At 52.9% G+C, this 17,200-nt stretch overlaps 1 protein-coding gene across 1 annotated transcript; it reads left to right on the forward strand.

Annotated features, from left to right (window-relative positions):
• Positions 1-1,381: 1,381 nt before the first annotated feature.
• Positions 1,382-15,098, forward strand: g6pd (glucose-6-phosphate dehydrogenase). The gene is given in 10 exon segments (XM_068027210.1): positions 1,382-1,509; positions 1,736-1,953; positions 2,568-2,726; positions 3,204-3,329; positions 7,407-7,500; positions 11,260-11,329; positions 11,332-11,445; positions 12,600-12,835; positions 13,745-13,821; positions 14,987-15,098. Coding segments are annotated over 10 exon segments (1,230 nt in total). The 5' UTR covers positions 1,382-1,470; the 3' UTR covers positions 15,084-15,098.
• Positions 15,099-17,200: the final 2,102 nt, after the last annotated feature.

Raw genomic sequence — 17,200 nt, forward strand, 5'->3', positions numbered from 1 at the left:
CGAAGGACCAACAACCTCGGCCGTTGCTTTCACGCATGCCTCTGTCGTCAGTTTTGGGTGGACGTAGCTCTTGACCCCATGCTTTGATATTGGGGCAACAGGTGCAGCAGCCGCAGCAGCATATGTACGGGAGGGCCGCGCCACCGGCGATGGAGGGCTTGCCATGGGGTCGCAGAGCCACGTCCACCCCAACAAAGCAAATTGACCAGGTTTAAACAAAAAACACTTTAAACAAAATGGAGTGGGAGTCGAGGAGGATAGGGGTAGGAAGGTAAAGGAAGTGGGGAGCATAGGTGACTGAGTGGAGGAAGGGAGAGAAAGGCTTCGAGGGATGTTTGCTCCACCTGATTAAAGTTAGTCCAAAACTGCCAGGTATCTTCCAAAACTTGAGGAGCAGCCCCTTTAAATACTCAAACAGGGGCTGCGGCCTCACACCCTTCATAGAAACATAGAACACTGACTTGTCCAGGCTGCAGAAATTACAGGCGGCCTGGGAGTCTGTGAACCTGCGTAAAAGTCTATTGCACGGGACTGCCCTGTGCAGCATCCTCCACCCCAGGTCCCCGATGTAAAGGCGGAGGACTCCTGCGTAGAGAGACCTCCATCGGGGTTTCCCCTCGCTGCCAGAGGGCAGCACGGACCGCCAGGGCATGTCCGGCTGGCTTAACCCCCGTGTTGTACCTGTCCTGGGGAGTGTTTGATGGGGACAGTGTAGAGGGAGCTTTACTCTGTATCTAACCCCATGTTGTACCTGTCCTGGGGAGTGTTTGATGGGGGACAGTGTGGAGGGAGCTTTACTCTGTATCTAACCCCATGTTGTACCTGTCCTGGGGAGTGTTTGATGGGGGACAGTGTGGAGGGAGCTTTACTCTGTATCTAACCCCATGTTGTACCTGTCCTAGGGAGTGTTTGATGGGGACAGTGTAGAGGGAGCTTTACTCTGTATCTAACCCCCGTGCTGTACCTGTCCTAGGGAGTGTTTGATGGGGACAGTGTAGAGGGAGCTTTACTCTGTATCTAACCCCCGTGCTGTACCTGTCCTGGGGAGTGTTTGATGGGGACAGTGTAGAGGGAGCTTTACTCTGTATCTAACCCCATGTTGTACCTGTCCTAGGGAGTGTTTGATGGGGACAGTGTAGAGGGAGCTTTACTCTGTATCTAACCCCCGTGCTGTACCTGTCCTAGGGAGTGTTTGATGGGGACAGTGTAGAGGGAGCTTTACTCTGTATCTAACCCCCGTGCTGTACCTGTCCTAGGGAGTGTTTGATGGGGACAGTGTAGAGAGGCAGTGTCAGGCAGTCAAAATCGCCACTCGGACTGATGGAGGTTTTTAACCCAAAGAGGAAGTTTGTTTTGTGAACACTCCTATTTCTCTCTCTCTCTGTCCCTCCCCTCCGCAGGTGGCTGTATCGTGATGGACTGCTTCCGGAAGAAACCCACATTGTGGGGTTTGCCCGCTCTCAGCTTACCATGGATGTCATGCGCAAACAGATTCAGCCTTTCTTAAAGGTAAACTCCCTGCGTCTGTGCGTGCGGTCCTGGGACTTGTCCCCTTTGCTCTGCCCCCACCACTGGGCTGCATTCAGGGCCGGGGAATCCCTGGGCAGTTTTTAAAAATTCTTCTTTCCCCTGTCCCGCAGCTGCCGCCTCCCGCCGAGGGGTCCTGAGGCTAGTTGTGGCTGGCGCTTGTTAACCCTGTCTGTCTGTCTCTCTCTCTCTCTCTCTCTCGTTGCAGGCGACGGAGGAGGAGGAGGCGAAACTCGATGCCTTCTTCGCCTGCAACTCCTACGTGCAGGGCATGTACAACAAGCTGGGTAGCTTCCAGCGCCTGGATGGGCACATCAGCAGCCTGCACAACGGGCAAGCTGCCAATCGCCTCTTTTACCTGGCACTGCCCCCCAGCGTGTACGAGGATGTGACTCGCAACATCAAACAGGGGTGCATGGGCAAAATGTGAGTGTGTGTTGAGGGGGTGTGGGGGTGGGGTGGGTGGGGTAAGACACGGAGGCCGAGAGCGCGCTCTGCTGGGCTGGGGACAGTATCCGCCTGTGATGCGTTGGCACAGCCTCAGCCCCGCATGTTAGCGCAGGGTGAGGGTCCTGGGGCACTATCGTGAGACAGAGTGGAGGGTGGGGGTGGTGTGCAGTGCCAAACTTTGGCTTCCGAAAGCCTTTGGCGGGGTCTCCAGAGGCGGGACGTGCTTCGTTCCATTTTAATCGCCAGACTGCTGACGGTGGGATCTTGCTGTGCCTTTCTCGGGAGTGCTGGGATTTGTGGGGGCGGTGGGGGGGGAAATGTGTCGTGGGGAAAGGAGAGGGTTTCCTGGTTGCCAGCCGGCCGCCCCTGCGCGCGAGAAGTCAGGGATCCGGTTCGGCTGCGATGCCTCCCCCAGTCGAGTAGCCGACGAGAGGTTTCCCCGAGTGGGGAACGGGAGCCGCGAGCGAACGGGGTTTGATGGGTGCGACCGGGGAAGAGCGGTGGAGCGGGGGGTGGGCACTTCCGCACAGGATCGAGCTGTTTCTAAACGTTTTTTCCCCCCCCAATTTCCCCCCAACAACTAATTTCAGTGGCTGGAACCGGGTAATTGTGGAGAAACCCTTCGGCAAAGATCTAGAAAGTTCCAACAAGCTGTCTAACCACCTCTCGTCGCTGTTCACCGAGGATCAGATCTACCGCATCGACCACTATCTGGGCAAGGAGATGGTGCAGAACCTCATGGTACTCCGGTAAGTTACCTGCATTCCCATAGCGCCTATCCCCAGCCTGTTGTTAAGGTTTAAAAACACGGAATTACTGGAATTGTTCAGGGGAGAGAGAAACGCAGATGACGTTTCAGGCCCTCCGGCGACGCACACCGCAGTCGGTCAGCCCGCCAACACTCCCGGGCTGGGGCTTGATGGTCGGCCCTGCGCCTCGGGGCATTTATAAATCAGACCCCAGCCTTCAGGGCTGGGGGTGGGTTGGGGGAGGGTAGTGTTGCGGTGCGGTGGGCGATTTGGGGTCAGTTCCTGCCTGGGCCCTGAACGCTCGGGGCCCAGGAGTGGGGAGCCGCGCAGGGTGAATCTAAACCGAACCGTCCCGGGGAAGGGTACCGTTGGGTAGCGGGGCTGTGAAGCTGTTGTTCCGTGCAGCGATGTGACAGTAACCACCTTCCCCCCCCCCCCCTCGTCCCGCCCCTTGTTAATTTGCAACCCCCCCGCCAGGTTCGCAAACCGGATCTTCGGACCAGTGTGGAATCGTGATAACATCGCCTCTGTCATCTTGACTTTCAAGGAACCGTTCGGGACGGAGGGACGAGGTGGATACTTTGACGAGTTCGGCATCATCCGGTAAGGGTGTTGGCCCTCCCCCATCTCTCCTGCCCTGGGCTGTGCCCCACCCGAGTCTCCTCCGACACTCCCATCTCCCCACCTTCAAGGCACTCCCTAAAACCTCCCCGGATTACTACCTGAGCCACGAGTAAATTGGCAAAGGGTCAATAAGATTAAAGAGCTAAATGCGTGGCTCAAAGATCGGTGTGGGAGAAATGGGTTCAAATTCGTGGGACATTGACACCAGGACTGGGGAAAGAGGGAGCTGTTGCGATGGGACGGGCTCCACCTGAATCATGCTGGGAACAGAGTCCTGGCGAATCGCATAACTAGGGCTGTAGATAGGGCTTTAAACTAAATAGTGAGGGGGGGAGGGTTCAGTTGCATGGAAAATTAGGAAGTCAAACTTAATGGAGAAGGTAGGAGTGCAGGTTAGTGATGAGGTTACCAGAAAATAAAAGGAAGGGACAGAACGTGTGAATGTCATATTGCACCAAGGAATCGTACAAGAGTAGGGAAATTTGATAATAGAACGAACTTAAAGGCTTTGTATCTGAATGCACGAAGCATTCGGAATAAAATAAATGAGTTAACAGCGCAAATAGAGACGTATGGGTATGATTTCGTGGCGATTACTGAGACGTGGTTGCAGGGAAACCAGGTTTGGGAATTGAATATCCAAGGGTACTCAGTATTTCCGAAGGATAGACAGGAAGGAATAGGATGTGGTGTAGCTTTGTTAGTAAAGGAAGAGATCAGTGCTGTAGTGAGATGATATAGGTTCTGAAGATCATGGTGTAGAATCAGTCTGGATAGAATTAAGAAATAGCAAGGGAACGAAGTCCTGGTGGGAGTAATCTGTAGGTCCCCAAACAGTAGTTCCACAATGGGGCACAGTATAAACCAGGAAATACTGAGGGCTTGTAAGAAAGGTACGGCAATAATCATGGGTGATTTTAATATGCATATAGACTGGATTAGTCAAATTGGAAAAGGTAGCCTTGAGAGAGAGTTCATTGAATGTATTAGAGATTGTTTTTTTTTTTTGGAGCAATATGTTGTGGAACCAAACAGGGAGCAGCTTATTCTAGATTTGGTGTTGTGTAATGAGGTGGGATTAATAAATGATCTCATTGTTCAGGATCCTCTAGGGAAGAGTGATCATAGCATGCTAGAATTTCAAATTCAGTTTGAGGGAGAGAAGCTGGAGTCCCACACGTGTGTTCTGGAGTTAAACAAAGGAAATTATGCAGGCATGAGGACAGATTTGGCCCTAGTGGACTGGGCAGGAAGACTACAAGGTAGGACAGTTGACGAGCAGTGGCAGATGTTTAAGGAGATATTCAATTTATCCCAACTAAAATATATTCCAGGGAGGAAGAAAGATTCTAAGAGGGGGATAAAAGATCCACGGCTAAGCAAGGAGGTTAAGGATAACATAAAGACAAAAACTAAGGCATACCGTATTGCAAAGGCCAGTGGCAGGCTGGAATTTGGGAAACTTTTAAAAATCAACAAAAGGTTACTAAAAAAGTAATAAAAAGAGCAAAGGTAAATTATGAAAGAAAACTAGCGCAAAATATAAAAACGGATAGCAAAAGCTTCTATTAGTATATAAAAGGTAAGAGAGTAGCTAAAGTGGTCATTTGGAGGATGAGACTGGGGAGTTAATAGAGGGGAACACAGAAATGGTGGAGACACTAAATCAGTATTTTGCCTCAGTTTTCACAGTGGAGGACACTAGTACCATCCCAATAGTAACAGAAAATGCAGAGGTTATAGAAAGAGAGGAACTTAGAACAATCATCACTAGGGAAGAAGTACTGAGCAAACTATTGGGGTTGAAGGCAGACAAGTCCCCAGGGCCTGATGGCCGACATCCTAGGGTCTTAAAGGAAGTGGCAGCGGAGATAGTGGATCCACTGGTTATAATATTCCAAAATTCTCTGGATACGGGAAAGTTTCCAGTGGACTGGAAAAAAGCTAATGTAATGCCCTTATTCAAAAAGGGAGGGAGGCAGGAAGTAGGAAACTATAGACCAGTTAGTTTAACATCTGTCATTGGGAAATTGTTAGAATCCATTATTAAGGAAGTAATAACAGGACATTTAGAAAGTCAAAACGCAATCCATCAGAGTCAGCACGGTTTTATGAAGGGTAATCGTGTTTGACTAATTTACTAGAGTTCTTTGAAGCTGTGACAAGCAAAGAGGATAATGGGGATCCTGTAGATGTAGTATATCTAGACTTCCAGAAGGCATTTGATAAGGTGCCACACAAAAGGTCAGATCACATGGGGTTAGGGGCAATTTATTAGCTTGGATAGAGGATTGGCTAACCAACAGAAAACAGTGGGGATAAATGGGTCTTTTTCTGGTTGGCAAGATGTAACTAGTGGGGCGCCACAGGGTTTGGTCCTCGGGACCCCAACAGCAAGTAATAAGGAAGGCAAATGGAATTTTGGCATTTATTGCTGTTAGCGGGAATGAATCTAGAAGAATCACTCGACACTCGGGTCTGCTCCAATGTCAAACAGTTTATTGAGTTACGCCAGCGGGGAGCAGGTCACTGGGCTGTCCAGATGCCCCTCCACTGAACAATGAAAAATCATCAATACTTATACGTTTTCAAACAGTTACTCAGCCCATCCTGGCTGGACACGGTCCAATCACAACGATTATAACTCATATACATTAATTATTAGAGCCAATAGAAGTGGTTACTCGGCTTGGAGGGACTGCACAACCGGCCCATAGACAGATAGGGGATTACTCATGATTTCCATTCCCTCTTATCCATTATCCTTGGTTCTCATGTACGCGTACCATCTTATCTTGACCTCGTTACAGGCTGGTACCTTTGTCAGCATTCCACAAGGACATCTGCTTTCCATTTAATGAGTCTTTGTTTGAATTTATGTTACTCAGCTCGTGTGTGGAATGTGGTCAAGTTGGCTAAGCCCCATGATGCCTTGCAACCTCTTCATTGTTCACGAAGATCATACGTTACTGGTTACTCAAATAACATTTAAACAGTATGATATTTACTGCAGGTGCCTCTGCGCTTGGGAATACCCTACAGCATTGCTAAAGGAGTAGAGTATAAAAGTAGGGAAGTGTTGCTGCAACTGTACAAGGCATTAGTGAGACCGCACCTGGAGTATTGTGTGCAGTTTTGGTCCCCTTAGTTGAGGAGGGATGTAGTTGCATTGGAGGCAGTTCACAGGAGGTTCACTAGATTGATTCCAGAGATGAGGGGTTTGTTTTGTGAAGAGAGATTGAGCAGTTTAGGCCTTTACTCTCTCGAGTTTAGAAGAATGAGAGGAGATCTAATTGAGGTATATAAGATGATTAAGGGGATTGACAAAGTAGACGTAGAGAGGATGTTTCCTCTTGTGGGGCAATCTAGAACGAGAGGTCATAGTTTTAGGATAAGGGGTAGCAAATTTATAACCGAGATGAGGAGAAATTACTTCTCTCAAAGGGTCATGAGTCTGTGGAATTCACTACCCCAGAGTGCGGTGGATGCCGGGACATTGAGTAAATTTAAGGAGGAGACAGATTTTTAATTAGTATTGGGTTGAAGGGTTATGGAGAACGGGTAGGAAAGTGGAGTTGAGGCCGAGATGAGATCAGCCATGATGGTATTGAATGGCGGAGCAGGCTCGAGGGGCTGAATTGCCTACTCCTGCTCCGAGTTCTTGTGTTCTTCGGTGATGATGTCAGTGCATGTGGCTCTCTCTAAGTGCCTCGACTGTTGCACGCTCTGGCATCCCCTTGGTACTTGGAGAGGAGGGGGCGGGGCCAGGTGGGAGCCCAGCGGGATGGTTCCAGGAATCAGGAATTTCTCCAACGCGAAGGAAACCTGAGTTTGTTGCCCCCGTCCCTCGCAACCAGTAAGTGGGCCTCACGCTGGTCCGCGATGCACGCCGCAGTCCAATAGCCAGCGGCCTGGGCTTGCGCAGGATGTACAGACCTTGGCCGGGAGGGGTTGGGTGGTGGGTGAGAGTAGGCTTGTGGTGCCCCCTTGTCTGCTGCGTGCTCTCATTCGCCTCTTTTTTTTTTCTCTCTCTCTCTCTCTCTCTCTCCTGCCTAGCGACGTGATGCAGAATCACATGATGCAGATGTTGTGTCTGGTGGCCATGGAGAAACCAGCGTCCACGAACTCGGATGACGTGCGTGATGAGAAGGTCAGCCCGCCCGCCCGCCCCTCAATTCCCTCAGCGCCATGTCACGCAGTCCGTGTTGAGGGGGAATGGGCAAATCGAGCCTCGGGTGGCAGTTGAGTCCTGGGGAGTGTTTGATGGGGGACGGTGTAGAGGGAGCTTTGCTCTGTATCTAACCCCCGTGCTGTACCTGTCCTGGGAGTGTTTGATGGGGACAGTGTAGAGGGAGCTTTACTCTGTATCTAACCCCCGTGCTGTACCTGTCCTGGGAGTGTTTGATGGGGACAGTGTAGAGGGAGCTTTACTCTGTATCTAACCCCCGTGCTGTACCTGGCCTGGGAGTGTTTGATGGGGACAGTGTAGAGGGAGCTTTGCTCTGTATCTAACCCCCCGTGCTGTACCTGTCCTGGGAGTGTTTGATGGGGACAGTGTAGAGGGAGCTTTACTCTGTATCTAACCCCCGTGCTGTACCTGTCCTGGGAGTGTTTGATGGGGACAGTGTAGAGGGAGCTTTACTCTGTATCTAACCCCCGTGCTGTACCTGTCCTGGGAGTGTTTGATGGGGACAGCGTAGAGGGAGCTTTACTCTGTATCTAACCCCCGTGCTGTACCTGTCCTGGGAATGTTTGATGGGGGACAGTGCAGAGGGAACTTTACTCAGTATTTAACGGCAAGCGGCCCGGCACTAGCTCCTTGACCCCCAAGACCTCCGGCTGAAAAGTCGGGGCCAGCAAGATAGCCACCCCACTCGAAATAGGGGTGAGGTGACTCATGTAGACCCCATCCTGCCACTCCAGGCGCCAGGTGGCTTCGTCTCCTGGAACGGTGTGGGTTTCCTGCAGAAAGCTCACCACGTATCTCCCTTCCCTGAGGACTGAGATTGTGAAATCTGCGGTGAGACCCCCTGCTGCCGTTGATGTTGAGGCTGGCTATGGTTATCTTCATGTCAAAGGTACTTAAAACCTGTCACCAACACCTCACTGTGAGGAGGGAGTGGAAGTGCACCTGGCCTTCCACTCCCCCAGCAACCCATTGAGGAATGCATTAAACCGGCGCCTCTCAACCAGTTTCACGCCCGCACCCTTGCCCGCTTTCTTGAGGGCGGCACGGACGGACTGTATGATCAGCGCCAGACTCGACCAACGGCCGAGGGCCAGCTGAACCTTATTGCGGCAATTCCTGCAAACTGCGAGGAAATCCCGGAGTTCCGCCGTGGGGATGAGAGGAGATTCGGTGGGAGGCACGAGGGACTCCACCACCTCACTGGAGATGGAATCAAGGTCGTCCTCCGTGCCCCACACCGAATCCCCATCCTCCTCCGGGTCGTCACCGCCAGCGGCCAACACATCCACCACACACAGTAGGGCGGATGTCCCGGCCGCTCCAGCTGGTCCCGCCTCCATCACGATCCCGCCCCCAGGATCGATGGCTGAGGAGTCCTCTCTGGGTTCTACTGTGAAACTGGAGCCTGTGGGCGCCAGCGGTTCAGGACCCCCCCTCCACCTCCGTCCCCAGGCCAATGAGCGGTCCAGGGGAGACGGAAGTTCCCGACTCCGGAAATCCAGCCGGAGCCGAGACCGGAGGCGGAGGGAGGAGGCTATCTCCCGCTCCACCAGCACCCACAGGCCCAGCAGATGGGACAACATTTTCAATTGCAACCGGGTCGGGTGTCTCCTGGTCAGTGGAGGACTCCGGCTGGGAGGGCCAACCCTTTTGGGCCTCGCCCTCCCCTCCACTCAGGGCACCCGACCCAGTGGCAATGGCAGAATGAGCAGTGTCCCCAGGATCCCCCACTGCAAGCAGGGCTCTACTTACTCCTTCAGGAGGGGCCTCATGTACAGTGGCCTCCCCCTCCCCTCCATCCTGAGGAATAGGGAGCTCCTGCCCAGACTTTGTAGCTTTGGTGGTGGTGGTAGGGGAAACCTGGGGACCCGAAACTGGAGACAGCTCCCCTGAACAGCCGGGCCCCGTATCTCAGGGCCCTGTGTTACCTCTGTGGAGGGGTGCCTTCTCCTCTTTTTCCCAGTTGGGTGCGGAGGCTCACAGACCTCCATGCCATCAGAGGCCTCCGCACTCTTTTTTTTTTTTATTCATCCTGGGCCTGAGCCCAGCCCTGGGGCAAGTGGGCTCCCCGAGATCGGGCCTTGGGCTGAGCTCAGACTCGGGTCGTGTCAATGCGTCCAGGGGACGCTTCTCTTGACGTTTATTTGTCCTCCGCGCCTTCCTTCCACCTGGACAGGCACTCCCCACCCCGCCGGAGGCCGTGAAGATCCCAGCCTCCGGAACCGACTGAACGGTGTCTGGTGGAGGTGTAGGGGGGGTGGGAGGAGGTGCAGCAGCGCCACCCTGGGCTGCCGAGGTGGAGTTGGCAGCCGGGGAATTGGGGCAGTTCTTACGAACATTCTCCCCGCCCCCCTTACAGACATGGCACCACACCCCATCCAAGGTCCAGAAGACGCGGTAGGCCGTCCCCTGGAACTCGACATTGAAATGGCCATCTGTGCCCCCTCCTGTACCAGCTGCATGAATAACTGGCGGCGGAAGGAGTACACATGCCGGAGGCTGTTCTCCCGAAGACCGAGCGGGACTGGAGTGAGCCCCGTCTTTACCTCCCCCAGATGGTGCAGGTGGGGAAGGAGGAGCTCACCAGGGATGAAAGGCGGGACATTAGACAGAATGAGCCTTTGCGCAGTGGCCTCCAGGGAGGCCACTGGCGAAGGGGGGCTTGCCTTGGTGTTGCAGAGCTACGCCCACCCCCAAGAAACAAAGCACACAACAGTTTCCTCTTCAACTCAAGCAATATGATGGGGGTGGGGGTGAAGGGAGGATGGCAGGAGAGCAGGATGGGCTGAAAAGGACAAGGAGAGAACAGGATAGGTGGCTGAGTGATGGAAGGGAGAACAGCTGCGAGGATGTTACAGTTCAGATCAATTGGTGGGTGGGAGCACCTTGCTGCAGAGTATCCAGTCCACTCTTCCAGTTAGGGGAGGGCTCTTCGCCCGGGTCGGCTCGTGCCGCCTGGTTCTCTCCCTTTTCTGTTGTTGAATAAGGATTTTCTTCAGCCGGGCAGCTCCAGCCGTCCCGAGCCACACAGTTGGGGGTGGGGAGGGAGCCCCTTTTGTGCAGGATGGCAGATAAACACAAGGGCTCCCTGTAGAATTTGGCAGCCCCACCCCTGGATCTTCCGGTGCCTCCTCCCTCCCCAAACAGTCCAAACTACAAACAGTTCTCTGGTGCTCCAACACCCACCTCTCCAAAATGACTTGCAGGTCTTCTTAGTCTTGCAAACTTTCCATTATAAATTCAACAGTCACCTCTCTGTCGTAACTCCACTCCGCTGTCTCCTCTCCAGTTGCAGCTGCTCTCCCTGATTGCAGGCAGGAAGTGCTTCCCAAATTGCCCAGTCAATCCCAGTGCTGTACCTGTCCTGGGAGTGTTTGATGGGGGACAGTGTAGAGGGAGCTTTACTCTGTATCTAATCCCCGTGCTGTCCCTGTCCTGGGAGTGTTTGATGGGGACAGTGTAGAGGGAGCTTTACTCTGTATCTAATCCCCGTGCTGTCCCTGTCCTGGAGTGTTTGATGGGGACAGTGTAGAGGGAGCTTTACTCTGTATCTAACCCCCGTGCTGTACCTGTCCTGGGAGTGTTTGGGGGACAGTGTAGAGGGAGCTTTACTCTGTATCTAACCCCCGTGTTGTACCTGTCCTGGGAGTGTGTGATGGGGGACAGTGTAGAGGGAGCTTTACTCTATCTTTTGGTGAGTTAAGTTCCTTTGTCTGCCAGGTGAAAGTGTTGAAGTGCGTTCCAGAGATCCAGGTGGAGAATGTGGTCCTCGGACAGTATGTTGGGGATCCAAGGGACATGGCGAGGCAAAGAAGGGTTACCTGGATGATCCGACTGTCCCCAAGGGCTCTGTCACCCCCACCTACGCTGCCGCGGTGCTGTATGTGCAGAATGAACGCTGGGATGGTAAGTGTCACATTCGATTGGGAGGTTATTGTCGTGTGTGAGAGAGCCTGTTACCCGGGAACAGGAGGAGGCTCATTCAGCCCCTCTCGAGCCTAGAGGAGGTAGTTTCTCTCTTATCGACCCGATCGAATCCTTTAATCATCATGAACCCCTCGATGAGATCACCCCTTAATCTTCTACACTTGAGGAATACAAGCCCAGGCTGTGTAACCTGTCCTCGTCACTTCACCCTTTCAGCCCCAGGATCATTCTGGTGACTCTGCACTGAACCCCCTCAGATGCTGATGGATCCTCCCTGAGATGTTCTCTCTGTCTCTGTCTTTCTCTCTCTGTCTCCGTATAGCTGCAACACCAATTCCACCCCTTGGTATCCCAGCTTGCTCGAGATAAAGGCCAACATCACACCCACCTTTTAAATTTATTTTTGCTCCAGTCCACTCGTCCTTTCCGCTCTTGGACCCATTAACCTCACTTGCAAGCATCTGGGTCATGTGCCTGACTCATTCAATTCGCCGCACGGTCGGAGGGACAGTACTGAGGGAGCGCCGCACTGTCGGAGGGACAGTACTGAGGGAGCGCCGCGCTGTCGGAGGGACAGTACTGAGGGAGCGCCGCACTGTCGGAGGGACAGTACTGAGGGAGCGCAGCGCTGTCGGAGGGACAGTACTGAGGGAGCGCCGCACAGTCGGAGGGACAGTACTGAGGGAGCGCCGCACAGTCGGAGGGTCAGTACTGAGGGAGCGCCGCACAGTCGGAGGGTCAGTACTGAGGGAGCGCCGCACTGTCGGAGGGTCAGTACTGAGGGAGCGCCGCACTGTCGGAGGGTCAGTACTGAGGGAGCGCCGCACTGTCGGAGCATCAGTACTGAGGGAGCGCCGCACTGTCGGAGCATCAGTACTGAGGGAGCGCCGCACTGTCGGAGGGTCAGTACTGAGGGAGCGCCGCACTGTCGGAGGGTCAGTACTGAGGGAGCGCCGCACTGTCGGAGGATCAGTACTGAGGGAGCGCCGTGCTATTTGTGGGAGTTTGCAGTGCGCAAATTATCTGTAACGTTCCCTACATTACAACAGTGGGCTACACTTTGTTCAAGAATAAGGTCACTGGCCCTGAGGCGCTGGGGAAATGTTGTAACACGCAGATTCTGTTGGCTGTAGGGGTCCCGTTTGTCATGCGCTGTGGGAAGGCGTTGAATGAACGCAAGGCGGAGGTGAGGCTGCAATTCCGGGATGTTCCGGGAGATATTTTCCAGAGTCAGTGCAAACGCAACGAGCTGGTGATTCGGGTCCAACCCAACGAAGCCATCTACACCAAAATGATGACCAAGAAGCCCGGAATGTTCTTCAACCCCGAGGAGTCCGAGCTCGACCTCACCTACGGTAGTCGCTACAAGGTCAGAGAACACCAGCCAACCCTGGGGGTCATGGAGTCAGTAACACAGGGCACTGGGGGGAGGGGGGTTACTGAGAGACAGTGTGAGGGAGCTGGATTAACATCAGTAGAGATACAGTCAGTAACACGGCGCTGGGGGGAGAGGGGTTACTGAGTGACAGTGTGAGGGAGCTGGATTAACATCAGTAGAGATACAGTCAGTAACACGGCGCTGGGGGGAGAGGGGTTACTGAGTGACAGTGTGAGGGAGCTGGATTAACATCAGTAGAGATACAGTCAGTAACACAGGGCACTGGGGGGAGGGGGGTTACTGAGTGACAGTGTGAGGGAGCTGGATTAACATCAGTAGAGATACAGTCAGTAACACAGGGCACTGGGGGGAGAGGGGTTACTGAGTGACTGTGAGGGAGCTGGACTAACATCAGTAGAGATACAGTCAGTAACACAGGGCGCTGGGGGGAGAGGGGTTACTGAGTGACTGTGAGGGAGCTGGACTAACATCAGTAGAGATACAGTCAGTAACACAGGGCGCTGGGGGGAGAGGGGTTACTGAGTGACAGTGTGAGGGAGCTGGACTAACATCAGTAGAGATACAGTCAGTAACACAGGGCACTGGGGGGAGGGGGGTGACTGAGTGACAGTGTGAGGGAGCTGGATTAACATCAGTCGAGATAGTGTCAGTAACACAGGGCACTGGGGGGAGGGGGGTGACTGAGTGACAGTGTGAGGGAGCTGGATTAACATCAGTAGAGATACAGTAAACAATATTTGTGTAGCTTTAACTCCCTCGGGACTATCATCACTCACTGATTTGTGGAATGTTTTCACTGCTGTGTACTGAGCTGAATTGCCTGATTCATCCGGTGATTCATTATTGTCTTCTCTCTCTCTCTCCCTCTCTCGGTCCCAGGATGTTAAGTTACCTGATGCTTACGAGCGTTTGATCCTTGATGTTTTCTGCGGGAGTCAAATGCACTTTGTGCGAAGGTTTGCATTCACTTTGATCCAGTCTTCACCATTCGTTTATGTAGTTCTTAATCCTGCAGATTCCTCCTTCCCACTTTCCCCACTCAGCCACCGCCTGAGGAGCTGACTCTCACTTGGGTACAGGTCCCACACACGCTGACTCTTGCTGGGGTACGGGTCCCGCGCACACTGACTCACACTGGGCTACGGGTCCCGCGCACGCTGACTCTCACTGGGGTACGGGTCCCGCGCGCACTGACTCTCACTGGGATATGGGTTCCGCGCACTGACTCTCACTGGGGTGCGGGTCCCACGCGCACTGACTCTCACTGGGGTGCGGGTCCCACGCGCACTGACTCTCACTGGGGTGCGGGTCCCACTCGCACTGACTCTCACTGGGGTGCGGGTCCCACGCGCACTGACTCTCACTGGGGTGCGGGTCCCACGCGCACTGACTCTCACTGGGGTGCGGGTCCCACGCGCACTGACTCTCACTGGGGTGCGGGTCCCACGCGCACTGACTCTCACTGGGGTGCGGGTCCCGCGCGCACTGACTGTCACTGGGGTGCGGGTCCCGCGCGCACTGACTGTCACTGGGGTACGGGTCCCGCGCACACTGACTCACACTGGGCTACTGGTCCCACGCACGCTGACTCTCACTGGGGTGCGGGTCCCACGCGCACTGACTCTCACTGGGATATGGGTTCCGCGCACTGACTCTCACTGGGATATGGGTCCCACGCGCACTGACTCTCACTGGGGTGCGGGTCCCACGCGCACTGACTCTCACTGGGGTGCGGGTCCCACGCGCACTGACTCTCACTGGGGTGCGGGTCCCACGCGCACTGACTCTCACTGGGGTGCGGGTCCCACGCGCACTGACTCTCACTGGGGTGCGGGTCCCACGCGCACTGACTCTCACTGGGGTGCGGGTCCCACGCGCACTGACTCTCACTGGGGTGCGGGTCCCACGCGCACTGACTCTCACTGGGGTGCGGGTCCCACGCGCACTGACTCTCACTGGGGTGCGGGTCCCACGCGCACTGACTCTCACTGGGGTGCGGGTCTCGCATACGCTGACTCTCTCTGGGGTCCCACACACGCTGACTCTCGCTGGTGATATATTTTTAAGGTAGTATTGTGTCTGTGGGGTGTGATTAACTCCATCTCTCTCTCGTCTTGTCAGTGATGAACTACGCGAGGCCTGGAGGATCTTCACCCCTCTCCTTCACACACTCGAATCTTCAACAGTGCGGCCAGTTCACTATGTCTATGGGAGGTAAGCTGTTGAGCTATTTCTCTGTGCCTTTTGCAATTTAAACCCCAATCTTTTGAAAGCCCCGATTGAACCTGCCTCCAGCACGCTCTCAGGCAGTGCGTTCCAGATCTGAACCACTCGCTGCGTCAAAAGCTTTTCTCCATGTCACCTTTTGCTTCTTTTGCCAATCACCTTAAATCAGTGTACTTTGGTTCTCAGTCCTTCCACCAATGGGGAGTTTCTCCCTATCTACTCTGTCCAGACTCCTCCTGATTTTGAACACCTCTATCAAATCTCCTCTTAATCTTCTCTTCTCCAGGGAGAACAGCCCCACCTTCTCCAATCTATCCACATCACTGAAGCCTCTCATCCCTGAAACCATTCCCGTGAATCCTTTCTGCACCCTCTCTAATGCCTTCACGTCCTTGATAAAGCACGATGCCCAGAACTGGACACAACACTCCAGTTGAGGCCAGACGAGTGTTTCGTACAGGTTTATCATAGCTTCCTTGCTTTTGTACTCTGCCCTTATTTATAAAGCCCAGGGTCCTGTATACTCTATTAACCGCTCTTTCAACCTGCCCTGCCACCTTCAATGATTTGTGCACATATATCTCCAGGTCCCTCTGCTCCTGCATCCCCTTTTAGAATTGTACCCTCTATTTTATATTGCCTCTCGTTCTTCCGACCAAAATGTATCACTTCAATCTTCTCTGCGTTAAATTTCATCTGCCACTTGTCCGCCCATTCCAACAGCCTGTCTATGTCCTCTTAAAGTTTATCACTATCCCCATGACAGTTCACAATGACTTCCAAGTTTTGTGTCATCTGCAAATTATGAAATTGTGCCCTGTACACCCGAGTCTAGGTCATTAATATAGATCAGGAAAAGCAGGGGTCCCAACACCGACTCCTGGGGAATCCCACTATATACCTACCTGCAGTCTGAAAAACAACGGTTCACCACTACTCTCTGTTTCCTGTCACTCAGCCAATCTTGTATCCATGCGGTTACTGTCCCTTTTATTCCATGGGCTCTAACTTTGCTGCGAAGCCTGTTGTGTGGCACTTTATCAAAAGCCTTTTGGAAGTCCATGTACACCACATCAAACGCATTACCCTGAACAACCCTCTCTGTTACCTTATCAAAAACTCGATCAAGTTAGTTAAACATGATTTGTCCTTAACAAATCCGTACCGGCTTTCCTTAATTAATCCACATTTGTCCAAGTGACTGTTAATTTTGTCCCAGATTTATCGTTTCTGAAAGCTTTTCCATCACCGAGGTTAAACTGACTGGCCTGTAGTTGCTGAATTTATCCTCATGCCCTTTTTTGAACAAGGGTGTGACATTTGCAATTCTCCAGTCCTCTGGCACCAGCCCTGTATCTAAGGGGGATTGGAAGATTATGGCCAGTGCCTTCGCAATTTCCACCCTTACTTCCCTCAGTATCCTGGGATGCATTCCATCCGGTCCTGGTGACTTATCAACTTTAAGGACAGCCAGCCTATCTAATATCTCCCTCTGTATTAACATCCCCATTTAGGTCCCCGATCGGCCCCACTCCTCCTTTTACCACCCTTTTACTGTTTATATGCTTATAGAAGACTTTTATGTTCGCTGCCAGTCTCTTCCCATACTCTCTCTTTGCTTCTTTGTTTTTTCACTTCCCCTCTGAGCCTTCTATATTAAGCCTGGTTCTGAGTTGTATTATTCACCTTTTATATCATATGCACCCTTTTTTTTCAGCTTCATCTTACACTCAATCCCTTTCTGGATTTGATTGTTTACCTTTTCCCCCTCATGGGAATGTGCCATGACTGCACCTGAACAATCTCCTCTTTAAAGGCAGCCCATTGTTTAGTTACCATTTGGCCTGCCGATTTTTGATTCCAATTTATCTGGGCCTGATCTGTTCTCACCTCACTGAATGTGGCCCTCCCGCTGTTAATGATTTTAACTCTGCATTGTTCTTTGTCCTTTTCCCACATCCAACCGAAACCTGATGCTGCTGTAATCACTCTTCCCTAAATGATGCCCCATTGACACTTGATCCCTTTGACCCAGAACCAGCAATGCCTGCTTCCTCATTGAACTGGAAACGTACTGAACGAGAAAATTCTCCGAACCACGCTGCAGAA

Source organism: Heterodontus francisci, unplaced genomic scaffold, assembly GCF_036365525.1.
Source record: "Heterodontus francisci isolate sHetFra1 unplaced genomic scaffold, sHetFra1.hap1 HAP1_SCAFFOLD_2412, whole genome shotgun sequence".
Classification (NCBI taxonomy): Eukaryota; Metazoa; Chordata; class Chondrichthyes; order Heterodontiformes; family Heterodontidae; genus Heterodontus; species Heterodontus francisci.